Source organism: Ambystoma mexicanum, chromosome 4p, assembly GCF_040938575.1.
Source record: "Ambystoma mexicanum isolate Mex_15411 chromosome 4p, UKY_AmexF1_1, whole genome shotgun sequence".
Taxonomy (NCBI): Eukaryota; Metazoa; Chordata; class Amphibia; order Caudata; family Ambystomatidae; genus Ambystoma; species Ambystoma mexicanum.
Window position 1 is genome coordinate 983,050,080 of NC_090927.1, and position 27,402 is coordinate 983,077,481.

General features: G+C 45.1%; 1 protein-coding gene across 1 annotated transcript in view; it reads left to right on the forward strand.

Moving 5' to 3' along the window:
* SEC63 (SEC63 homolog, protein translocation regulator) overlaps positions 1 to 27,402 on the forward strand; it is a 1,285,673-nt gene that overhangs the window by 667,736 nt on the left and 590,535 nt on the right. Inside the window, exon 13 of the mRNA XM_069606555.1 lies at positions 9,993 to 10,140. Coding sequence (XP_069462656.1) covers positions 9,993 to 10,140 — 148 coding nt within the window. The remainder of the gene's footprint in view (positions 1 to 9,992; positions 10,141 to 27,402) is intronic.

Here is a 27,402-nt window from a genome sequence, read left to right on the forward strand (position 1 = left end):
TGAAAGGTTTGGCCATGTTGTTTGATGCCGCGGCGATGCAGGCTTGAATAAAGTCTTTCTCGCGTGGATGCAGAGTCGATATTGCCCTTTGAAGGAGGCGGCAGGCCAGTTTGTCAGTGGGTCCGCCTGACTCATGTGGGATATGCTGACCCACTCAACAGTATTTCACCACATCACCGAGCTGCATTTGTGCAAGAAACAGCAAACTGGCTCCTGTGCACACCAGGACCTCAAAACTGCGTTTTGGCAACAACAAAAAGACGGCTGCACCGTCCTGCTAAGCACAAGTCAGGCAGGATGGAACAATGGGACACACTGAAGGAGTATGCCAGTGTGTTCTGAAACATTTAAATGGAATCAAGTGAAAAGGCAGCACTGCTTTGCGGAAAACCCCAAATTTTGCTTCAGAATGACATTTTCACCCTTTAAAAATGCTACTTTGATACTAATTCCATCTGTTCTTTCTGAAACCACTGTGATTAAGAAGGCTATGTCATGCCCACGATATTTCACTGTGCGCCACCAAAACCAGGCATGATTCCTGAGTGACAGTGACAGGCCCAGTTGAACCAACTCTGAGAGAAATCAATAAGCAACTTCACTTTCACTCGCACAGGAACACACGTTCATTTCTTTCCAAAAGTATTCAGGCTCAGCAATTCAAAGAGACTTTAACTCTCTGAGCCAGGTCAGTGTCAATGTATCTATGCTTCAAATAAAACTGCTGCATTCAAGGACATGATTATAGCTGCAAAGACAGTGTGGGCATCTGAGGGAGCTGCCAAACCCAATTTTAAGAAAGAAATGCTGGCAGTTTTCAACACGTGTAAAAATGGGCTTTGCTGACTGAAGAAAAAAAAATGACCTGTTTAAAAATAAATTGTTGAATTAAAGCCTGCTTACTTAGCGATGTAAAGGGGCTTTGTTGCTGGGGAAAATACAGGCATGGGTTATTTTCTTTCACAGGTTTGTTTTAAACCCAAAATAAGAAAAGCGAGTTTAAAACACATGGGCTGAATTTGCAAGCTCTCAAAAAAAGTTATTCCAGTTGACAGCCATGAAACTTCCCCCTGAGGAAGGTAGCCACACCATAAACGTTCAGCAGAGACTAACAACCCACTGACAATTACAGGTTGGGAAAGAATCTAGTCTAGTCTACAGAAACCCACTGACAATGGGACTCCCAGGGCAAGGAAGTTGGAAGTGTGAAGGGGCAATAGAACCTCCAATCAAGATGAGAAACCCCCACCTTGCCTTGAAGGAAATGACAGTTGCAGTTGGAGGAAGGAAAACAAATGTATATAGTGACAATGGACTGCCTTTTGGTTCCAAAGACTATTTTATAAATAAACTTTAAAGACATTTATCTCTGCAGCAAGAATGAGTAAAAATTTAAAGTTTGCAATATTAAATATCATTTTATGGGCTTTCTTTTAAGACTTGGTAGAATTAATTGACAACTTGGGAACCGAGATGGGAGAATATGGCAGATTACGAGAAAAGCATTTGTTGCCAAGGCAAATTTTTGTACATACATCCCTTATGATAATCCACACCCATGTATAAAATTCTAGAATTTTGAGTAATATAAATATCATTGAAAAGCGCTAAAAACTGGTAGAAGGACGAAACAAGTTCTCACGGACTGAAGGTTTGGACTGCAATCTGCTGCACAAAATATGTAACCTGTGTATATAATTTGCTAAGAGATTGCAATTGTATAAATGTATGTTTGTGGCAAAATCGGATTTTAGTTAAAATAACTATGGGAGGTTTTTGGACATTGCAAAACTCACACCATAAATCTGACATAATTTTCTTGAAATCCAACCAACTGAGAGCGAGGTGGAGACTATCACCCCTGTCCAATCTTGTTGTTAGCGGCGGGTTTAGTTAAGCCTGCCCCAGTCATATACTGTGATGTCATTAGGCATTATAGAGTCCCTGACCAGACTCTGGACACACCCACACACTCTTCTGGATTTTCCTGCGCCAGCGTCCTGTTCCATCCTTCCAGATTCCTGATCCCAACTACAAGGCCAAAACATTGCCCTACTCCAGGTCCCACTGCAAAACCCAAGCATTGCTGATCCTGCTCCAGCAAGGCCTCAATTCTGAAAACCCACTTATCTCCCATTAAAAAGGGGAAAGCTGTGGTGTTTTTGGGAAGCATCCTGATCCCACTAACTGCATCCCGATGTACCTGTGCCATCCAGTTGCTCTGTAGTATCCAGTGACCAGAATTGTCAGTCCAGAAGTGCTACCCGGTGACCAGAACTGCCCAGCTGTTTGCCGGGCACCCTGCCGTGTAGTGACCAGAACCGTTGACTGTCCAAATTCCAAAAACAAAAAGGTGGACTGTGAGTGTTAATTGCCACCCCATCTAAACCCATAGCCTATTTTGTCTTTGTCCTCATCTCACTCTGTCATCCTATCCTTAGCCTGATACCTTGTTGAAACTGTCACAATTATTCTTGCAACCCTGCCCTTGATTTCTAGTGTTAGCGCCACGTTTCTCTTCATTTCTGTCTTGCATAGATCCTAAGTCGTTAGCGATATTGTGTCTAAATAAATTAATTTTCCCTTAAGAACACGGGTACACTGCGTGAAGGGTTACAACTGCAGCGTAACTTTTGAGTTTCACGGGTGGCGGTCCTTTTTTCTTAGCCATTAAATCTATTTTAAGTGAGATTTGCCTTTCAATTTTAAAGCCGATTCCTCTTTTCACTGCTCTATTTCTATTTTCCTAAAAGCGAACCTCACTCTATATTGCATAAATCACTCAATTTAAAACCGCACTGCAAATCGGTGTATTTCACCCTTTTTGATTAAAAATCGTTTGGGTAATTTCAGGCGGGAATTGCAAAGTTTGCAAAGTTTCCAACGTGTCATTTTGCTTCAATCTGTGTTAATCCTGCCACTCATTTTCGAACTGTATGCTTTTTGATAATCCATTCTTTGTGATTTAGTGTATTTGCATTGTGGCTTTAGTAAGGAATTATATTTGCTTCAAGGTTTTTCACACACATTAAATTGTCCATTTCTGAGCGTCATTTTATAACATTGCAAGGGGTTTACAATCCGTTTTTCTCTTATTTGGGGAGGGAAGGTCAGATTTGAATTCTGTTTCCTATTTGTCGTTCCTGATTACCTACTGCTTCTGCTTATCCACTCAGAATTGATTATTTGTGGGTTGAGGGAACATTGCAGGGGAAGATTTTAACTAAAGTGCTATCTTGCCTAAACCAAAAGTGCTCCTATTCTGCTGTGCTGTGTATATGTTCCACTAGAAAGTAAACCCAGTGCATTGCTCACAATTTCATTGTAATTATCACCCGATTGGTCATTGCTGCCCCATATTAAAAATGGTATGATTTCTTTTGAATTTTAAAATAAATAGTATTTTACCAACCAGCCTGGTTCATGGTCCATTGTGACCCTAGGTATTTGAAAAGGGGGTGTGATATGAGCGCTGTACCATCTCAATATTGAATCAATATCAAAAGAAAAGTATTTCAGTTGTGCGCTGCATACTAGGCCGAGACTAAGGTGTGTGTCGCCTGATTGAAATCCTTAACACTTATTCCATTTGCGTTCAGCTGCCCTGCACTTGCGTTTAAGGGCAGCCAGGTCAGAGTTATGCCACGAGTTGCACTTTTTGGGAGGCTTCAGTCCGACCCTCATGACTCTGGCAAGAGTGTGTTGGAGATAGAAAGATTGAAGTTAGCAAGGGGTTTGTCGGGGTGAGTCAGCCGCAGGAGTAGGAGGCGGAGAGTAGGTGGAGGCAAAGGCAGCCGCTGTCACTCTTTTCATGGGTCTGGAGTCTTCGAATCTGAGTGGCTGCGCCGGGTGTACCGATGCAAGAGAAGAGTGGTCCGTCCAAGAGAGAAAGGTAGTGTGAGGGCTAGAGAGAGGGATGTCGGTAGAGATGAGAGCATCCAAAGTGTGGCCCACTGTGTGCCTGGAGCCAGAAGATAAGATAGAGAGGGAATCACATAGGTTGCGGAAAGGTCCTGAGGCGTCGGTCCAGATGGATGTTGAGGTCGCCCAACAGCAGGAGTTGAGAGGAGGAGGATAGTAGATAGGCGAGGTCAGCCCATTCTGAAAGGAAGAGTGGATTGTCCTGGTGGCCGATAGAAGGTGGCCATAAGGAGTGAAGATTTAGGAGAGTGAGAGCCTGCAGACTAGGCATTTGAAAGAGTAGTCCTGAGTGTGGATGATGGACACAGCTATCCATTCTGGGAAGATCAATGCTACTACCCCTCCTGATCCCTTGGGACTGCGTACAGAGAGGATCTTGTTTCCTTCAGGGAGGAGTGTCAAAGCTCGTGACAGAGCTGTCCTTGAACCATGTTTCCGTGATGGCGAACACATCAAGATCCATGCGTTCAAGGAGGTTGCAGATGTTGGACAAGTGTTTGACAGCAGAGCGACAGTTTAGCGTGTCAATATGGAGCAGCTTGCCATCTTTGAAGGTCTTTGACGGGGGGCAGGGCAGGGCAGGGGACTGTGGTGCTCCCCTCACCCCCTGCATCTCCCCCTTCCAGGGGGGCAAGTGAGCCAGAGGAATAGTGGAGGATGGCAGAGGAGCCGGGACAGTAAGGCAGGGCCAGGATGCTTGTGCAGAGGAGGAGAAAGGCACAGCAGGCAAGGGAGCCTGTTCTGCTGGGGGAGAGATAAGGTTTGAGATGCGAGGTATGATCCTGTCGAAGAGAAGGTTGGGTTGAGGACCCTGAACCATGACTGTTCCATACAGATACAGTAATGATGACCCTGGAAATGGTGAAGAGGTCGAGGAGGACCTCCCAGCGGGTGCCACCATTAATGGGGGAAGAGGCAATAGGAGAGAGAAAGGCGACCATGTACCGGGTCCATAGGTTGGGTGAGGGAACAACAAAGATGTCTGTGAGAGTCTCTCTGGCGGAAGCTGTGACATGGGTGTCTGCAATAGGAAGGCCTCGGTTGGAGCCCAGTATGTCCTTAAATTTCTTCCGGACAGATTTAGTGATGGGAGAGGGATAGGAAATAGAGAAGCAGTTGAAGAAGATAGGAGAGATAGTGACCTAGCTAGCTGCAATGGTGAGGAAGACGCTTACCAGGCTGATGAACTGAGGCACAAGAAGGGGAGTGAGTTGAGGGGGGGTGCAGGGGAAAATGGACTGTAGGGGACAGAGGGTGCTGAGGGGGGTTTCAGATGAATAAGCACATGCTCTATAGCAAACAGGCACAGCTAAAAACGATTTTCAGGGAAACGGCTCTTTCTAAGCAGCAAGGGGGCACAGCTAAAAAGGATTTTCAGGCAAAAAGACTTTGAAGGACACAGGAAGGGAGCACGGTAATCAGTAAACGGTGGCGTGAGCCACAGGGTGAAGGCAGAAACAGTCACAGTAGAGCAAGGGGCAGAGAAAAAGAGATCCTATGGTGATGACGCCTTTGAGCTAACTTGATGGCGCGGGTCGGGAAGGAACAGTCCGGAGGAGCGTTGTGTGTGGATATGCTTTTTTAAAAGCATTTTGAATGATGATGCCAGGAAGTTGGGCCAAGAGCACGGGCAGGCACTGACTGGGACGGACAGGGCCTTCGATGAGGGCCTTTGGTGGATGGGGCCGGCTTCCGCCTCCTGCACATCTGGTTGGCTTAAGGTGTAGGAGTCAGCCAATCACGTAGGAGGCAGCATGCAAGCAAACAAAGGCTCTTGGACACTAGGCAAAGGCAGCCATCTTAACATGTTGCAATACCAGTGAGGGATACTGGTCGGTGGACTAGACACATTAAAAAAGAGGGATGCAGCCCTTTACACAGACTCCGAAAAGTGCGCTTTGGTTTTTAAATGAAATGCACTTCAGAGGTAATTAAAAGCCTGTTCCATGCCCGATGTTGAAGTTTTGCAATTCATGATTTTCGCCCTCTCCAGGCAGTGATAAACCCAACAGGGCATACCTTGGTGTAGAAAACGGCATCAGCGCTGCTCCACCACCTCAAACAGCACATAGGTGGTAGTAGTGGTGGTGCTGGGGGCACAAAGGGTGTTCCTGCTGCCTTCTCTGATAGTAATGTCTTACTTGCCACAGTGGCCTCTAAGAAAATCCATTGTAACAGAAAGCAATAGTCAAACTGGTCTAATAAACAGACCTCGGAATCTGCTCATAATCTTCTCCTGCCACAATCTTCTGTGGTCCTTGCACAAATTAACAATCAATTTCTTGCGGACTGGTGATGTCCATTTCCTTCAACCATTTGTTTAATCTGCTTCACCAAAGAAATGTAAATACAAAGACTTGGTCTAAAATCCAACATAATGTTTGAGACGGTCTCTAAAATGAGGTAACCTGTTAAATCCAGCTTCTCCTGGAGACCAACCCATCCGTGACGTACAATAAGTTTGCATATGGAAGGGTGATCAAGAAACCTAGCTTCTTTTGAGGATGGCGAGAGATCTCACATCAGCCTTTAAATATCATAACAATCGAACTCAATAAAAGCATCATCCGTCCTGAAGATTGTAGGGCCACTTTTTGACGCTCTAGACTTTTTTGATTTCTTTTTTTAGCCCACCACCCTAGAACTTGTAACAGCACAGAAACTTAAACCCATGTGGACCAGGAGGGGCGGCATTGCCTGGGTTGCTCAACTGCTGTGCAACATTTGGCACCCTGAATGACGATCCTTCTGAGACTTCAAAAAGATTTGCTGGTCTCTTTAGCAGAAAATGGCAGTTGGCTCATTGCAGGTAGTTTTTGAACATGCATTCGACAAAGTGAAATAAAATAAGGCAAGAACTCTACAAGACAACATTCGCAAGATAATCTAACTTCACCTTTAATCATGTGCTGAGAGGTGGCTAAGAAGCCTTTGCTGCCTGGGGATCTTGCTTATTATTCTGGCAGGCTGTGTGGCTATTTCGGTTGTCATTAGCGTGCACAGCATCATGAGCCTCCTTGGATTTGGGTGCTTGGAGTACACCCGTTTTTGCCTGCGATTCATGTAGAATTATGAGTAAGACCTTTTTATTTTTCAAGATAGTTGTGGCTCCACCTTACAAATCTATAGGAACTGCTTCAGGTTTGCAGAGGGAAACGTATTCATGAGCAAAAAAAGTTACACAAGTATGCTTTTTTTAAATGGTTCCTTCTGTTCCTCTGCAGATTTTCTGCAACCCTCTTCCCTTAAGAACCTCCAAATGTTCCAATCATTGAAACATACAAATGACCAATACAGCCAATACCTTCTATAGATTTTTCTGATGGGTGCTGGTGAGCATACCTCTGTAACATTGTTGCCTTAAAGCCGTGGATGTATTCTTCATCCTGTCCCTTTTCATCCATACTGTATGTTCGTCCCTGCCTGGGGATGGGACCGTAGCTATTTGCACCAAAAACGTTTCCAATACAGGCTGCTCTACTTTCTGCTCCAGCCAATCTTGCCCAAAAGCTAAACATTATGCCCTCTTTGCATTTAAGTTATTAATTATTTAATAGACTGGAGTAAAAGGCACATAATGTGTTTGGATGGTATATGTGAGCTGCTCAGACAACCTTTGTGAGGGAGCATTTTCAATTTATGTGCTAATTCCCTTTAACCGTAGAGACCCCCATCCCTTTGCTGGAATCTGGGACCTTTTTGATTTTAACCTCCTGAGTGGGTGGACCTTTTTGCCACTTACTCATATCTTTTCCCTCTAAGATTGTGTGGTCCTTATGTTTTAATGGAGTCTAGTAAACTCCTTAGGCATCTGCTTTTTAGTTAGTGACACACATCTCCCCTTGGTCAGTGCCACTGAGGAGTCCTTTTGACTCCTCTAAATGTTTCAAATACATTTGTGAACTACAGTTCCGGAGAATAGTAGGACAACCTATGTCTGTCTTACCATTTTCCTTTGTGGGCCCAGCACACACCACCTTATGTGGAGTGCTCGTGGGGTTTCCTAGTAACTCCTTATTCCACTTCTCATGTAACGTTTTGTTCCACAAACTAACTTTACTGGCTGGTGGCAGTGTTTTTTAAACTTTTTTACTACCTTTTGTACCATTTATCTGAAGGCTGATTTCTCAGCTGCAGTACAGCATCCATGGGTGACCATTTTACCAAAATGGCCTTATCTTTTTTCACGTTTTAGTTCCTTCTGGGATTTTACCCTGTTTAGATCAGGTTTGAGTCCATTATGTGTTTTGCCTTTGGTGGGCTTCAGCCCTGAAGCCTGCCAGTCTCCAGTATGTCTGGGAAGGCAGGGAGTGAGGGAGGAGCCTGAAACTCACTGGCCTTTTTTGTAAGCATGCCTTGCCAAAACTAGTTTCAACTGGGTGGGTGGCTGTCCTAGAGAACGATCGCTCTGCACCTGTGTGATTGACAGCTTAGTGCTGTGAATGAATGGGATTTCTCACATAAGGTGAGGCTTTTGGGACTACAGGCAGAGTCAACCACTGGAACATCAAATCCTAAGACGACGCAGAGGAAAGCCAGCAGCATCTTCCAGGACCGCAAAGCACTGTTGAAGCCTTGCAGCTGTGCTGACCCCGTTTTCCCATCGACAGGTAAGCTCCGCCAAGGATGACTTCCTCCCTTAGGCTAGTTGGACCAGTTGGTCTGCCTCAAGACCTGCCTTGTTCTAGGCCAACCCCTGAGTCGCTGTGACTTTCCTGGGCTGCAATTTCCCAATACCCAGGGTATCTGGACCACCAACGAGTGCGACGTCTTCCCGTCGTCGTTGGTGGCACCAAAACCAGAGCTGCTGAAACGAGTGGAATCCATTGCTGCAGACTCCCTCTCGAGAGTGCTGCTGCAGAAGCCCGCCAGACGTCTTTCCTTTCGTCACCAGGAACAAGGCTCTGCATCGCTGCATCAAGAAGGAAGCGAGCTGGAACATCTGCCTCAATTCTAAGCTAATTTGGGGCTTTGGGTTTAACCACCTTTAGCCACATCTAGTGTTTCCTAGCTTGGCGAGTGTTACTTTCTTTTTGAATTACTGCAATTCACTTGTGCAGGCCTAGCCACTTGTGCACCTCAGGTATGCTCGCTTGAGCTCTAGGTTTTTTCTTCAACAAACTGACTGTTCAACTAACTTTTTCTAAGAAGATTGCATCAAAACGAGAACTGTCCTATTGACTCTGGTTGGCCTGGCTCCCTAAAGGCATCACTTCTGAATCCTACTGGCTTTGGCAGTGTGTGTGTTCCCTTACAGGTTTTAATTGTTTTACGCTATTGCTGGGATAATATTGCCTACATACCTCTGGGAGGAAAGACTATTGTTAGTGCTTCAGTGTTCTATTCTACTCTAACACTTTTCCCCTCCAAACTCAATATTGTATGGTAAACCACAACTGCTACTACTGACCTTAACTGATGTCACTCCGTGTGCTGGAAATGTTTTAGTACAAAAATGTATTTACCTGAATTAGTGCTACTTGAATAATTTGATTCTGAAATACTACTTGATGTTACCATTAGTTGCTGTATAACATAGTGTGATTCATTTGCTTTGTGTATATAAATAATGTTAATATAACTTTTAAAGTGTATGATGGTTTACTTGTCTCTAGTGATTTCATTTTACTGCTTTACATCTCACAGTACCCCTTCTAAGGTAAACCTGGCTGCTCGGCCACGCTACCGACTTGTGTAGTACAGACCTATGTTAAAAGTTGGACCACTACTACCAAGCAGATAAGTCTTGTAAAGTACCACACCAGTTGGACTCCACAAAATGTTACCCAACAACTTTTTATACACATGCTAGTTTTGTAGATTTAGAAGTCCATTCTTAATATAGCGTGTCAACTGAAGGACCTCAGGGAGTTTCTGATGTGAATGATAACATAGATTTAAAATCTGTTTAGATTTATAGCCGATTTATTAGAAAAAGTGCAAGTTAGTTGTTGGGAAGATGTGTAATTTTTTTAGAATGTCCATTATTTCTAATGCTTCAATAACGAGGTGAGAGATGCGCACTAAATCTTGGTTGAATTTTTTTTTGTTTGTTTTCTTTGGTACTTCAGTACAAAATCAAAAGTATCCAGGATTTGGTGAGCTTGAAAGAATCGGATCGTCGTAGTCTTCTTCATTTCCTTGAAGATGAGAAATATGAAGAAGTAATGGCTGTTCTTGGCAGCTTTCCACATATTATCATGGAAATAAAGCCACAAGGTAAGTGTGAGGTCCAGTGTTAACATATATGTTTGTTCTCCCTTTACTTAAGCTTCTGATATTATTTTTGTAAAAACATACATGTTTTTCTGACAGCAGCAGTGGCTATGAGTCTTTATGCACTGTGCATGCTGTCAACTTCAGAAAAGAATGCTAAGAATACATGAGGTGCTGTTAAGGAGGATTTTCATTTTAGTGCTTAATTTCTCCCACCTTAGAGACCCCCAGTTGGGACTTTTTATATAATGTTTGCTATGTTTTTGGAGTCTGACAAACTCCATAGGTATCTACTTATTGTATGGTGACACACTGCACCTTCAGTGCAGTATCACAGAGAAATCCTTTAGGTTTCTCTTAAGGTTTGAAAACCTTTTTATTGTGAGAACTACTGTTCCTTAACAATAGTAAAGTGAAATTGGCTTCACTTACCTTTTCTTTCTAGTTCCAGCACACCCCATCTTATGTGGAGTGCTGGGGGGGGGGGTTACTTAGTAGCCCCCTTTTCCTACTTACTCATGTAGCATTTTTTGTTACCCTGACTACTTTAAATGGCCGATGACAGTGGTTTAATTGTACTTTTCTACCGCAGGCTGAATTTTCAGCTGCAGTCTAGCACCCATGGGTGACCATTGTGTCAAAATGGCCGTGGTCTTCTTTTTTCGCCATTTCTTGTTTGTGAGGTCTTTCTTGGATTTTACTGTGTGCCCATCAGGTTTGGCCACTTTTTCATTTTGCCTTTGGCACGTTTCAGTACTGAAACCCACCTCTGACTCGAGTGTCTGGCAGGGCAGGAAGTGAGGTAGGTGCCTGAAACTCCCCTGTCCTTAGTCTCCAGGCCAACCTGAATGCACCCAGTCCTGATTGGCTAGCTGTCCTTGCAGGGCAGCCACCCTGCTGTGTGAGTGACAGCTAGGCTGTGCATGAATGGGAGAAACCTGCTTAAAGGCGAGGCTTCTTGGACTGAAGACGAAGTCGGCCACTGGGAAGAACAACCCGGTGAAACCGTGCATGAAGCTTCCTGCACCCTCCTGGACTGTGGAACTGCCCGATGAAGCCCTGCTGCTGTGCTGAAACTCCTTTTTCTACTCTACCAGAGAAGCTCCGGAAAGGACAACTTCTTCCCTTTGGTTAGTGGGACCAACTAACGCAGAGACAAGCTTTGCTTGAAGACCTTCCCCCAACTGGCTGTACTTCTTTGCTGCTGCTGGTACCGAGTCCCAGGGGTCGAGAAATCCGTAGTCGAGTGCAGCGGCTTTAAGCCGCCCAAAAGCTCCAGGAGTCTCTTGAGGACCCTCCCGAAGCAGGACAACCCAAGCTCGAGTCACCCCACCAGATTGCTGGACTCGAGGAGTGAAGGAAGCCCAAAGGTGTCCAAGATCCACGGTGGTGCTATTTACCGAGCCCTGATACTGCGAAGTGTCGCTAATCCAAAGAACGCCCGTAGCTGCCTCCGACCTTTGATTTGCTGTGCAGGAGTCCTCCAGACGTCCTCCCTCTTGTCCCTAGTCCTCCCTCTTGTCCCTACGACTTAGTCCCAGGAACACAGGATCTGCATCACTGAAACCAGACAGATGCCAGCTGGATCCTCTTCTTCTAACCAAAGGTACTGTTCTGACTTTGGGGTACTTACTTCTTTGTCTGTAGTTCTGCTCTTCTCAATTGACTTGCAGTAGCTGGTTTTCTAGAGTTGATTTCAGCTCTATAACATTTACAAGTGTAACCGCTTGTGACCCAACAGTGATGTTCTACTGCAAACTCTCTAACTTTGTGCAAGACTTTTTGCTATCTAAGACGTGCCTCAGCTCCATAGACTTTGTTCCAATTGACTTTGGCTGTCCTGGCTCCCTGCTGACTCTTCTATTCCATTGACTTTGATTCTTACTGTCCCTCATAGGTGATAGATTGGTTTTTAATTGCTGGGAAAGGTTTTTATCTAGACTTCATTGGGAGATTTAAAAATGCTCACATGCTCTTCAAACCTGTTTAACCCTTTTCCTTCCTTTAAACTTTCCTTTCTACTAACCTCAAAATTTTACAAAGTACAAAAGTGATATATAAATGCCAATACTCTCCTAGTTAGTGAAGTCCCTTCAGGGTGTAGGAAGTGTCTATGAAGCATCTCTAAAGAGAAGCATCTCTAAAGAGTATCATCTTGCTTTGCCTTGATTCTGAGATGGCATTTTGAAGTGTATTTTTATTGTTGCACATTGCCCTTTTTAAACAATGCTTATTTAAAAGTGACCGTTAAATAATTATTTTACTAGAACACCTTGAATGTAAGTTTTATTTGGATACTTGTATTGGTTAATTTCAATGCTACTGCTCTAAAGCTCACATTTACCCCTCTTGAGATGGGTCTGGCTACTCAGTCACACTACCAACTTGTGTAGTACAGACCTATCCCAATAGGTCGGTTACCTAATACCAAGTGGACAAGAGTTGTGTAGCCTCCCCCAGGGTTACTACATACATTCTTGCCTAACAGGTGCATTGCCTTTAGGGTTATTTTAATATATCTTGTCACTAAAGAGATTGCAGAAATGTTAGTTACAAGTAAGCAAAAGTAGCCACACTGTTAATCGATTTTTTTCATTTGTGATAGCACCATAGAAGTAGAATAGCACCATAGAAGTAGAATTAACAAGTCTTTAATGAGCTAGAGCTGGTTAATGTTAGCAAAGGAGCTGATCAGTGTGCTTTGTTAACATGAAAATGGAGTATAGCATTAAATCTTTTTAGTATTTAATTGACAATAAATTGTTCTGTAATAGTCGCATGTTTCAACCAAGGCCTTTCCATGTTCTGTGAGCATGTTTTAGTTAATGCCCCCATAAAAATTCAGGAGACCTACTTCATTCAATGTGTTGCAGGCTCACATGCTCCGAGCTCATAATTGCGGCACGTGAGCCTCTGTCACTGAGATTCAATAGTTGCATTCTCCATGGACTGCAAACTGCCACTCTGCCCGAATCTAGAGATACCATTGCCACAAACTAAAGTACTAGATACGAAGAGACACAATAGACAGTGGGGTGGAATAATTTCAGTCAGGCATGTTTCCCTGTTTCCCATAATGTGGTCCAGGTCTTTATGCACCAGGCCCTCTGAGCTGCGGGTCAATCCGTGGCCATGAATAGTGACTTAGTTACTCTGAGAGCTGAGTGTGATTCACTGCTACAAAAGATCTTCCTCCTCCCATCGGCATCGGCGAGTACCCAGCTTTTTTGCTATGGCTTGAACCTTGTCCTAACCTTTAGAGGTAAGCAAAGTAATTTGCTTAATTTCCTTTGCTCATCTTGCCTCTTTTGGGGAGGATACTAGCCAGTCCTCCTCAGTGCAGGGGGACCCTGTCCCCTTTGTGAGATTCCTATTCTGTATCACTGTAGCATACACCACCTTACAGTGCAGTGCTGCAGGGGTACTATGCAGCCCTTTTTTCCTTTGTATTATTTTTGTTTAGAGGGTCTGGTGGCAGCAGATTATAATCTACCCTTTTTATTCTATTTTACTTGCATACACGTTTATGCTTTCCTTCATACTGTCATTTTGAATACCAAATACTCTAAATGGCCGTTGTTAGGCAACGTTTGTATGCAGTACCCTCTGGGACCACTACACGCAACTCTGACTACAGGTATAGTTAACCCAACCTTTGGTATAAGCTTGTACTACACAGTTTTGGTAGCGTGTTGAGTTGCCAGGCTTATCTCAAGAGGAGTCAATGTGAGCTGTAGTGGAGTTGCACAGAGATTTACAGTTACAGGTATTCAAATAAACTTACACTCAAGGTTTCTTGCATACAAAAATATTAATTTATCAGTCAGTTAGAAGAAGCCTTCTTAAGAAGGGAGCAATATAATAGTAACACACATACACCTCAATACTGTACACTTAGTTTCTATATCAGTAAAGACCCTTTTGGGATGGCCCACAGACACAACCTACACCCACAGGTGACTTCAATAACTAGGGTGCTGGGGACAATAATATCTTACTGTTGGCATTTAGAATACTTTTAGAAGTTGGTAAAAGGCAAAGATTATTAGAACAACAAGAGACCACAAATATTCTTAAGCCGGCAAATACCTTTGGATCCTCCAAGAAGAGTCATACAATTCAATAGGCTAAGCCAAAGTCAACGGGCAAAAGTCTTGTATAGGATGAAGCACTTCTGGTAAGTAAATGGAAAAGTCTTTGCACAAGTTCTTAGGAGACTTTGATGAAAAGAAGAATCAAATGTAGGGCCACAAGCTGATTAGGCTCGAGTGGTAGCAGTTGCACGCACTCTTCAGTAAGAGGTAAGTTCTCTCAGACTTTTTACAGTACCTTTAGAAATGAAGAAAAAGATGCAGCTGATGACCTCCTTTCCTGTGCAGCTCTGCATATCTTGCTGTTCCTGGACCTTCCTCGTGGGGACAAGAGGGAGGACGTCGGGGGACTCCTGCAATGCACTGGGACGGTCAAAACTCGCAACTGGCAAACTTCACTTTCAGTGGCTGTTCAGTGTTTCAGCTCCTCGCGTCTACCACAAATAGCAACACCACGGTTCCTGGCTGTCGAGATGGACTTTCCTTGCTTCTGGGGTCCCGCACTCTGTTGGGGCTCAGGCTCGGTCAGTCCTGCTTCTTGGGAGTCCGGAGGATCTTAGCTCTAGGCCCGCTTAAGAGCAACACACACAATCTGCTGTTCCTCTCTCTGGCTATCCGGTTTCCAGCAGCAACTCTGTGGAAATTCGACCAACTCCGAGATGGATGTCGAGGTGGCTTACTTTGTAGTCTCTTTCTGAGAATTCTCCCTAACAGCCGTGCCATTCTATTTTCACCCTGTTCTCTGGCTATCTTGTCTCTCTGCCTTCTTGCTGCCCTCTCGGATCAGGAATTTCCATTTTTGGCATGCACAATTTGCATCCTCCAACTTGGAGTTCCCTTGGAAAAGTCCAGGTGTGCATCCTTTGTGAACCGTCTTGACCAATCTACATTCTTGCCAGGTTATGTCTGTTGCTGGGCCGATGGGACAAATGGCTGTTCATGATTTGACAGCCCTTGCCAGTTTGAATGATGCATATCGTTAACATTGTTGGGCTGGGGCAGCCCCCAGTTCGAATTTGGGATAAAAGGAGTCCTGCAGCCTTTGCCTAGATGGTCGACTGGAGATGTTAAGTCAGAATACCTATTTTAAGCATTCTAGTGCCACTTTTAGGGGTCCCTCAATTGTTTGCTTTCCACCAGTCTTTTTTGTGGTTCATTTACATCTTTTTTTGTGGCCAGATTAACTTTTCCTTAAGTTCCCCAGCCATTATTCTCCTTTATATCTTGCTAAAGGTGTATGGTCCTGTGTCTCTGTTAGGCAAGATTTGGTGCAGCACCCTTTGGGTGCACTACAACAACCATGACCTCCTGGCAATAGGAACCCAACGTTTGGTATAAGTATGTACTACACAGGTTGGTAGTGTGGCTGAGCAGCCAGGCTTATCTCAAGAGGGGCCAATGTGAGCAGTAGGGTGGTTACACAGATTCACAGTGACAAGTATCCAAATAAACACTTACACTCAAGGTTTCTTGATTAAACAAATATTAATTTAACAGTCAGTTTGAATAAGCCTTCTTCAGAAGGGGCAATGTAATAACACCCAAATACACTCTTAGTTTCTCTAACTCAGCAAGTACCCATTTGGGATGGCACACAGACACTTCCCATACCCTCAGGTGACTTAAATAGCTATGATACTGTGGACATTGTTAGGTAAGATTTGCACGGAACTGGTAAATCTAACTTTCATGGTTCAACCCCAGAACGTTTTGCTTTATTAGTGGGATATTTTTCCATAATACCTCAGTGAGTGGGAACCTTTTTCCATACTCATACAATCTTTAACTCTTTTTATGGGTGTAATTTTAAAGACTCTAGTGTCTTTTTAAAGTTATCATCTTTAACAACTTATTGGCAATAAGTGCCTGTTAATGCTGGTTTTCCTAGGGGCTCACCTTTTAACTTTCCTGTTCTAACCTTGAGTGAACTACAGTTCCCAAGGGTAGAAAGGATCTTTGTATCCCTTTTACATTTTATTCTATGAAACCAGCACACCCCACCTTATGTGGAGTGCTGGGGAGATACAATGTATTCCCTTTCACATTAAAACTGTAACAATTCTGTTAGTGACAAGCTCACCTTCAATGGCTGGTGACAGTGATACCTTTTATTAAAATGGTGCCCCTTTACCGCGGGCTGTGTTCACAGCTGCAGTAAAGGCACCTAAGGGTGTCCATTTTTACCAAAATGGCCCCGTCTTCTGTTTTTGCCATTTCAGTGTTTATCGTTTCTTGTTCCTTCCCCTGACATCCAGGGCGGGAAATTCCTTTGTGTGATTTTTCTTTGGTGGGAGTCCCCTGGACTTTGAGAGCAGGAAGTGCTGGAGGAGTCCAAAACTCCCAGCCCTTTGTCTTACGCCTTGCTTGAATGGGGACACATCCCAGTGGGGGCTGGCTGTCCTGATTGGACAACCAGACCACCCCTTCTTGTTAAATGCAGGGAGAGAATGCAGAGGTTGTGCTGTAATTCCTGATAAATACTGCGAACCTGGAAGCTGAAGACATGTCGACCACTGGAACCGAAAACGAAGAGGAAGATGAAGGAAACGCGGGTGAAATGATTTCCAGCGACCAGAGAGCCTGATGTGTAACCGGAGCCTGCTGTAGCCCATCCTTCCAATCGACCTGGGGACTCTGGAAATGATGACCCAGAGCCTGGTGAGACCCACTGGACTCAAGAAGACCTGCATTTTGAGCCACCCCACGCATTGGTGCGACCTTGCGTTGTTGCAATACCCCAATACCCTGGGACCTCAAGCCATCGTGCAGTGCACCGTCTTCCAAATCTGGCTGAAACTTCGTGGACATCCTGGTGGATCTCCAGAGGCACGAATCGAGTCCAAAAAGTCCCCTCACCAGAGTGCTGGACCTTTGTAACAATGAGAATTCAACCACGATTTTCTGTCTTCTCTACTCCTTGAAAAGGCGCCAAACCCGCAGAACTGCATTCAGCCACGAGGGAAACCTTGCCTAGAGCCTTCATCGATTCCTGCTGCAAAGTCCCTTCTGAGATCTTGGTTTCAGTCTCCACGACAAGGAATCCACTGACCGGGTATTTGGCTGCAGACCCTGAAGTTCTCCTGCTGCAAAATCTTCAATGCTGAGGTACTGTGTTGGTTTTGGTATGTACTTACCTTAAGCCTGTTAAAATTTCTATGTAGCTGTGGGTTGTGTTCTGTGATGGGGAGGCCTCTCATCCAGTGCACCCAGTCCCATTGCTAGAATCCTGCTAGGGTGTCTTCTTCGAAGCCGCTGAACCTTCTTCTAACTCTAAAGTAAAGTACTTACCTGTTTTGCCCAGTTTTCCAAATGAACTCTGACTTTTGCTACTAAAGTAACTATTCTGACCCTGCCTGTTGGTCACTAGTCCAAGTGACACCCCCCCCCCCCCCTTCTGCCACTGAGAACACTCATGCTCCAAGAATAAGGGAAAGACTTTCAAGGGATTGGGACTTCTGCTTAGAAAAGTAAATAAGTGATTAAAAGTAACTTACTTGTAAAGAGTTGGTTGTTAACTGTAATTCTAAGAAGAGTGAACAGTTACAAAAGTTCTTAGTGATCTTGAATGTGTGATGCACTATTCTTAAAAGTATGGTTAACATCATTTCTTCCTTAGCAACTGTTTTGCCAGTCTAATAGAAAGTAGATGTGAAGGTATTTTACTCTCCTGTGATTAGGTGCCTCTTCCCAAAAGTAGTGTTGGTATCACCAGATTAGTCCATTGAGGATAATTGTATGAGTGTTCCCCAACTGGGGCTTGCTTACCCCGACTTGCTGCTAGCCTGTCCAGAATAAGTCTGCATTAGGTTGTTACCTACCTAGAATAACTGAGTCATTCAGAAAAAGTGTAACATTGGGTTTTACTTTCCCTTTCATTGTGATGTTAAAGTATGTGGGTTTTACTTACCTTGTGTTAGCCGTGTGCCATAAGTTACTAGAGTTACTGCTTACCTCAATCTGGGGTTCCCTGATTTCAAAAGCACCTGTAATTGTATATTACATCCTTAGGTTTTACTCACCTAGTATAAATGTGTTATCACAAAAGTAGTTATAGGTTTAGAATAAGTGTTCCACTATTCACCAAACGTATATTGTCCAGTTGACTGAAGTGATTTGTACTGCAAATCATTATACAACTGGAAGGGTCTACTGCCCTTGCATTACTGAATGTAATTGTAAAAAGTAACCATTGGTTTTTTCTCCCCGAGAATAGGCTTGACCTATACTGAATGCGTATGAAAAGGTTTTGATTTCCCAGGAACTACTGTTAGGTTCTTCAAATAAGGTCTATACTTGGGTCTGTGTACTTTCAAGCATAGTGTTGTGTTTTTATACTGCGATTTCATATAATGTTTTAGTACTTACCCCTAGATTTATCTGGGCCTACCTGTATTTAAAGAAATACTTTATTTTTACAATACAGAGGGCCTCAATACCGGGTTCCAGGTCCGGAATCCTTCAATGAGGAATTACCGGGCCATTCCAACCTTGGAGGACCGGGTAATTACTCATTGAAAAAACCCATCCCCATTCCCATTGAGCCCTTATAGGGCTCAATGGGAATGGGGAGGGAGCTAATAACGGGCCTGTTAATAACGGGCCCGTTATTAGCTCCCTGGTCCCCTTGCGGGACCCGCGAAGGACGTCTGGTCTGACCAGACCTTCTGAGCGGGTCCCGCAAGGGGACCTCATAATAGGGCATCCTGTAATGAACGGTGCCGGTCCCGTACCGGCACCGTTCATTACGGGAGCGCCAGGGTCGTAATGAGGCTCAAAGTGTTTCAGTGTTTCTTTGGATAATTTGTATTACAATTTCACTTGTGCTGATTCTACTGCCCTCTCTCCCTCCTAAGATGAACCTGGCTGCTCTGTCTACGCTACCATGAACTCTGGTGGTACAGCCTTATACTAAGAGTGGAGTCTTGTGCTTCCTCAGTTGAATGGTTTTACTAAGCCCTTAGTTGGACTTCAGAAAAACTGTCCTAACACACATGAATATATCACTGGTACATTTAGATCAATACTGATGTGTCAAAGTAAAGAGGTTTCTGAATAAGACAAGAGATCACGCAAATATTTTGAAGCAGCTAAGTACTTTTGAACCCCCCTAATGCAAAGTAAGTTAACCCTTTCCTGGAGGGAAGGTACCGACACACATTCCGAGGAGAGAAGAGTCATTGAGGGAGCCAGGACAGCCAATGTCAATTGGGCAAAGGTCTAGGTGAGGTGAAGCACTTCTTGCAGGTAAATAAGTCTTGCACACTGTTTAAGAAGTCTTTGTAGAAAAAGTATAATCAATGTAGTACCACAAGCTGGGGGGCTTGTGGGGGGGATGAGAGGGGGGCGGTAGAAGATGCAAGCAACTCTATAGGAGCAACAAAGACGAGTCTCAACTGAGAACAATTAAGGCTACAAGATGAGAGGCAAGTTCTCTTAGACTGTACAGTAAAAATGGTTCCAGCTGGCTTCTGTTCCTGTGTGGCTCTGCAGATCCTTTTGTCCCTCCGCCTCAGTCGTCGGGACAAGAGGGAGGACTTCTGGGTACTCCTGCAACACAACAGGATGATCAGCGACAGCAAAGGGCAAACTTCAGTTCAGTGGCACTTCAGCGTTTCAGTTCCTCGCGTCTGACAGCAAATAGCAACACTGCGGTTCTTGGATATCACTTCGGACTTTTCTTGCTTCTGCGGTCCAGCACTCTGTTGCGGTGGCTCAGGCTTGGTCAGTCCTGCTTCAGGGAAGTCCGGACGATCTTCCTGGCGCTCTGGTCCGACTTAAAAGCGATCCACTTGATATGGTGTTCCTCTTCCCGGCACTTCGGTTCCAGCAGCAGTGGAAGTACAGCCTGCTTCGAGAGGATGTCCAAACGAGTTCACTTTGGAGTTGATTGGTCCCACCAACTCAAGGGGAGAAGTCGTCCTTGCAGGGCTTCTCTAGTTGAGGCGAATTCAGAGCTTCAGCACAGCAGCAGGGCTTCACCGGGCAAACCAACGGCCCAGGAGTTGCAGCAGGCATCTCTTCCAAGTTCTTCTTTGGATTCCTTTGTCCAGTGGTCGACTCTGCCTTAAAAGCCAAAAAGCCTTGCCCTTTATGCAGGTTTCTCCTATTCATTCCAGCCTAGCTGTCAATCACACAGCAGGGTGGCTGTCCTTGTCGGACAGCCAGCTGGCCAATTACCTTTTTGGTGCATTCCTGTAACCAAGGGGATTAAGCACAGGAAGTACCAGGCACCTCCCTCACTTCCTGCCCCTGCCAGACATACTGGAGCCAGAGGTGGGCTTCACTCGTGAATCCCGCCAAAGACAAAATGAACGAAGAGACCAAACTCGTTTTGGCGCGCAGAGTAAATCTCAAGAAGGACTGTTCCAACAAGAAATGGTGAAAAAAGAAGACCGGGCCATTTTGTCAAAATGGGCACCTATGGGTGCCTTACTGCAGCTGCGAACACAGCCCGTGGTAAAAACTCCCAATGGTAGTTAAAAGTAAACCACTGCCACCAGCCATTAATCATAGAAAAGGTAACCTAGAAAGGCTACATGAGAAACTAGACAAACTGGATACTAAGTAACCCCTCCAGCACCCTATTGTAAGAGAGGTATTTAAAACTTGGGGGAAATCTGTAAGACCTGCCTGTGCCACTGCACTGAAGTTGCTATGTGTCACAATGTAAAAAGATGATGCCTGTGGAGTATGTCAGGCTCCATAGCCAAAAGAAACAGTGTTTAAATCACAGTAAAATAAATGAGAGTGGGAAAAAGGTCTCTCTCCATGTTGAAAATTCAAAAGTCCTGGAGTCCAGCAAGAGTGCTGGGGGTCTCTAAGGTAGAGAGGAATTAGCACATTTCTGAGAATTCTTCCCAACAGTCTCCCTTAGTGTCCAGTACCAGGGGTGCTTCCCAGGCTCCCCATTTTTGCCGCCACAGAGTTTAGCCCATGCATAGTTTTTACGGAGTAGGTTGGTAACGGCTACATTTTATTTTTGGCTTCATTGGGGGTGCAAGACATTTTAATGCATTGGTAGCCCAATGTATCTCTTCAGTAGTACCAATGGGCTTTTTAAAATCCTGCTCTCAGCCATTTTTGTTCCAGAGATTCTTTTGTCTAGGTAACGAGGTAGTTCTTAAAATACTAATTCGAATGGATTGTGTCCTCCAAAGTATTCCACATCTTTGTCCTGTAATGTCCACAGCTTTGCTAGTTTGGAAATATTTCGGCAGAGGGAGTTCTGCGTCGGGTTGATGTCCCTCGAAGGCCTCCGTTGAGGGCGAAGTCACCGGATGTTATAAATAGGATGCACAGCGCCCGTAGCCTCTGTTCCGTTTTTCCCACAAACGTGTTTTCTTCGAGAACTCGGCGCGCCTCGTGTATTCTTTGTGAATGTCTTCATCTAACCTCCGACTCTGCGGTCTGGCTTTAAGACCTGCTGGGACTGTAAGTCTAAGATGTCGATTACGGACCTGCACCACATTTGTTTGTGGTGTCTGGGCGAGAGTCATGACACCGACGACTGTTCGAAATGCCAGTCGCTGACTGCTAAGGCCTTGCAGGAGCGTAAGGGGAAGTTACAGGTAGGTCGGGGTACTAAACCTAGTAAGTCCCGAAAAGCTGTGAAAGGGATGTCCACTGATGATTGGAGGGGTGACTCTCCTCGTCGGAAGGAGTCCTGGGGATCTCGATCCCGGAGTGGGTCCCGCCACTCGTCCTAGTCTCGGCATTCCCTAAAGCGACGTCACTGATCGCCTTCCCCGTCCTCGCCGGAAGATGACACTGCGAGGAAGGTGGCGTGTGCCACTAAGTCCTCGACTCCTGAGGAATGGGAAGCCTTCCGGGAGAAGATGCTGGCGATTTTCCAATCCCAAGGCACAGTGCCATCCGCGCCATCAAAAGAAGCCGACAGGGAACGGTATCGGTCCGATGCTCGCGTGCCTCTGGACCCGGGTCCGCGGCGCGATAAACATCGGGAACCGTCGAGGTCCCGTTCGGACAAGGCTCTGGTTGATCGCCAGAGACGTGCTAGGTCCATGTCTTGGTTTCATCCCCGGCAAAACCGTTGACAGTCCGTCGAGTACGGCTGTTGGTGCTTTGCCTTCACTCCAGCCCTCGGAGCCATCAGTGCCTTCGGGCCATTTTTTGGCCAGAATTTGCCGGGGGAGGTCCCTGGTACTGTGGATACTCCAAGAAAGGCTAAAGCCAAGACGAGACAGCCTTTTGTTGACTCCAGGCCCACTCATGTATCTAGGCAGGAGTTCTTTCAGCCTCTGGATGATATCTATGAGGATGAGGAGGTCGGATTTAGAGTTTGAACCTGTTGAACCTGATGAGGCTCCTGTCTTTTCCCGGAGACAGTCAGTTGGAGGAGTTACGACAGTGATTGCATGATGCCAGTGGCCTGGACACTTCTCCAGAGGTGGAGTTTGGCAGGACTGAGCGTGGGGCTCATGCAGAATCCTCCTGTAGGAGATTCATTGCTAGAGTTACTGAGTATCTTTGTTGGTCCAGTCCTCCATTGGCATTTGTTCAGGATGACCTCACTGATATTTTGGATGAAGGTCCGTCCCCTGACCCTGTGTTGCCGTTTCATGTAACTTTGCAAAAAAGGGTGGCGGTTACTTGGCAGACCCCGGAGTCTCTTCCGGCGGTTAACAAGTCATTAACTAAAAAATACTGCCCTTCCAGTAGTGACCCCAGCTACCTTTCCTCTCACGCAACTCCCGAGAGTTTGGTGGTTCAGGTGGCTAATGCCACCTCGAGGCAGGCGGCGTACCCTACCATCCCTCCTGATGGGGACGACAAACGATTCGATGGTTGGGCACGCAAGGTGTTTTCTGCAGGGAGTATGGCGCTGAAGTCAGCCAACTCCACTTGTGCCTTGGCAAGATTTTCACACACTTTGTGGAATTGTGTTTCACTAGTGGCTGAGCATATTCCCGAGGGGGGAGAAAGGGATAGATTACTTGCTCTCGTGCAAGATGGCAAGGATACCATGTGTGAATCCCTTCAGTCGAGGTTGGACACAGCTGACCGTGTTAGCCGGTCCATGGCTGCGAGCACCGTTATACGCAGGTTTGCGTGGTTGCGGAAGTCTGGTTTTGCTCCGGATGTACAAGCCCGTCTTCTGAACATGCCCTTTGATGGTGCGCATTTGTTTGGCAGCAAGGCTGACTAGAGCCTTGAGAGGTTGCAGACCTCAAAAGCTGCTGCTAAATCTTTGAGTGCAGCTGTGCGTCAACCTCTGCCTTTTCGTTTTAGGGGACATCAGTGGAGGGTAGGTACCTTTTTGTTAGGCCGCGAGGAGCTGCCAGTCAAAGGGGTCAACGTAAGAGTACCTGTGGTGGTTGGAAAAATGGAGGTTCCAAAGCCGCTCAGGCAGCTGCCTCTTTGCCTTCAGGCGCTGCCGCAGCTGCTACAAAACAGCTATGAGGCCATGTTCCATTGTTCGCCGGTTGGGGGCAGACTGTCTCAGCATCTCGAATAAATTGCAAGCTATTACTTTGGATGCGTGGGTTCTGGATACACTAGCCCACAGCTACTGCCTTCCCTTCCTAAAGTGGCCTCACGACAATCCACCGGGCAATCTCTCTTTAAAGCTTCCAGATCCGCTCATTGTGCAGGAAATCCTGACCTGCTGGAACTGGTGCCTGTAGGGGAGTGGAACAAGGGATGGTCTTCCCCGTATTTTTTACTTCAAAAAACAGTGGTGTGAAAGGTTGCCCAGAGCAATGCCAGTGTTTAGGATTATTTCAAAACCTTCCCCATCACTTTTTTGGTTGGTTTACGAATTCCAACAGACACAAAATTACCCTGTCAGCATTTTACCCACCGCCTCATCCTTCCAAGGAGAAAGAGAGGTTACATAGACTTGACCCAAAAATGGCTCTAGGTTTTTAGATTTCCAGATTGGCAAATAACGCAAGATGATCAACTTTTTGTGTGTTATACTGGTCATAGACAAGTTCAGGCCGTAACTGAACACATTTTGTCAGGCTGGATCATTGTGTATTTCAGAATGTTATCCTTTAGCTGGGATGGATCTCCCTGAACATCTGAGGGCACAGTCCACCAGATGAGAGGCAACTACTTCGGCTCTGCAAAGAGGTGTACCAGTGCAGGACATTTTGTAATGAAGAAACTTGTTCTTCGATACATGCCTATTCAAAACATTACTGTCTGGACACCTTGTCGGGTCAGGATGCTAGGTTTGGGAAAGCTGTTTGCACAATATTAACCCGTAAGAAAAATCCACTGGTCCCACGTCCTTCTGTAAAACTGCTATGGGAGTCTGTCTTCCCGCAGATTCCTCTTCTTTGATAGTCTATTAGAAGAGCAAATTACTTACCTCTGGTAATGTTCTTTCTACTGGATGTTCCTCCCACTGATTCCTCCTCACCCTCCCAGCCTACCCCTCTGACTGTGGGTGCATTTTTTTTATATTCTGCTTTTTCAGTGCGCATGCAGGTTATTAATCCTCAAATCGGCTGTGCAGTAAGGGAGAAAAAATCTAGAACTGAGGCACCGGGCGCAGGGTGTGGTATTTATACCATTGTTGACCTCCAATCCGAGCGTGGCAATGGAAGCCGCTGAGCGTCGACTAAACACTGCCCACCGCGCTCTGCTGTCAAAAATGTTTCCGAAGACTTCAAGCAGGATATCAGTACATCAAAGAAGAGGAATCCATGGGAGAAACATCCAGCAGAAAGAACATTACTGGGGATAAGTAATTTGTTAGTTTTGGGGATACTGGTCATTCCCTATTAGTGCAGGAGAACTGTTGTCCATAGTAGAATTCTGTTTATTTTCTCTGAACGCATTACCTTCCGTGAAGTGTGGTAGACACTTTGTGTGTCTAACTTTATTTTTAGTAACTTTTTGGTTACTTGCATGTGTCCAGGATGGGCTGGTGGTAGCGTATACTTTTCTTACAGTTTTCATTTTTATAGCCTGTTGCATTGTACTTCGTAATGCCATTTAGAATACCATATACTCTCCAATGGACGTGGCACGTGATTGTCACCTGTCCTTTGGAAATCTTGTAGTTTGGCTGTCTTCCTGCCCTGGAGGTGTTGGACTTTCCATATATATGGTAAGCCCTTTCACAGGGAAAGCTCCAGCTTTTGTGGGCAAAATGGTTGTCTTTGTGTGTTGCCAATTGAGGGAGCTGGGTGTGTATAAACCTAGTCCATAACTGTACCAGAGTGTCTGGTGCTGGGCAGCTACAGTGGTGAGAGGCTGTCCAGGATTGGACAAACACTGCCTGTTTGAATTGTACAGATCCTTACCATTGGTGGACTGGGAGCAAACCCAACCCAGATCCTGGATAAAAAGAGGACTCCCACAGCCGTTCAGCACATCGTCGTTGAAGCCAACAAAGGAGAGCAACCCGCTGAAGACTCGAGCCTTATTGTTGGAAGCTTGCCGGCAGTTCATTCTTCACTTGCCTGGCTGTTATGATGGAATGCCCATAATTTGCACTGGTGGAAGGGCTGATTATGTGACTCCACATAAATATCAGGGGGGTGTTAGCCAGAACCCAATCTAGGTAATGTAGCTTAGCAGTCAAGGCCTAGTCTCAGGAAATGTGTGAGTGTGATCTACAGAAGAATGGTGGAATAACCCTTGCCCGCTTACTATGGAGCAATATAAAAAAAATCTGTACATAAATATAAACATCATAATTGAATCTAAAAGGAAAGCATGATGTACTCATTGACAATGCTAAATCTAGCTCGAAGGAATTATTCAAGATTCTTAAAGATTTTAAGCCAATCATCTCTTTTCACCCCTGTCACTAAAGACTCCATGCGTTATCAATCCATTCAGGGTGAATTTGCGAATAACATCACTGCACACCACCTAACTATATCTAACTTGGATTGCACACTCTGGGCCAATTCAGCCACCTTCCCTAAATGTGACTATTGACTAGTTGCTCGGAAAGTGACGTTTTGGAGATTGTTACCAACATGAAGTCCCCATCCTTTCTGGGGGACTCGTGCCCTGTTGACATCTTGAAAGGTTCTCTAGACTTCCTGATCCTGTGCATCACTAATATGATTAATTCCTCATTTGAGACAGGCCTTGTACCTGCTGCCCTAAGGACGTTTGGGTCACCCCTCTTCTGAAAAACAATTCTCTCGACCCTGCAGTCTCCAAGAACTATTGGCCAAATACCAATGTACCATACCTGCTGAAGATTTTGGATAGTGGCATAATTGCAACTCCAGAAATGTAGAGAAGAAAATAACTTCTTAATATCCACCAATCTGGTTTCATGTCCCACTATGGAACAGGCGGCCCTTCTGGATCTTAGATCCAATATTGTGGGAATTATAAAGAGGAGCTCTACTTTTACTATTAGATCTTTCGGCTGCATTTGATCTTATTGACCACAATTTATTACATGACAGACTATTAACCATTGTCAACTGTTCAGAAAATGCTGCACAGTGGATTGCATCTTTTCTGGGTTCTAGAACATCCACAGTGGCTGTTGAAAGGGCTCAGGCTCCTCCCATTCTTCTGATTTGTGCCGTACCTCAGGGTTCATGTCTGTCCCCTTGCTGTTTAATATCTGTTAGGCCATTCCTTGATCTTGTAGACAGACTGGGTGTCCGATTTACAAACAATGCGGCTGACACCCAGATCCTTCTTGAACTAACTGATTAATTGTTAACCTTCCGCTCGGCTCAATTATCCCCCCTTGCCACTTGTTTCCTTGCTGTTCTGTCGCTTTGGTGCGCTTTGAGGCCCACTGGCATGTAGCGCCTTATTAAGAATTAAAATAAATACAGTAGGTCCACAGAGAGCAGCACCAGTAATTCAAGTTAGACAGTGAACAGGTTCAAAATGGATGGGCGCTGGGAGTTAATTAGTGCCTGGTTAACTTAAAACCAACAGTTACCAGGAGCTACATTTGTCTCCCCAGGCCAACTGATTCAGAACAAACCAAACTGTGAATGTTTGCATTTGGGACAATCTATAAATAAACATTAGGACACATCTACATGCCATTTAAAGCATGAGGGTTCATAAATAATGTATATAATGGTTTGCAGTTTATGTGGATGTTAGATTTGCATAATGCTATCTACCAGCTCCTCGTTCCCAAGTGCTACCTCCTGGTGAACAGTGTCTGCTTGATACATATGAGCTGCTTGTAGCTCCTGCTTATTCAATC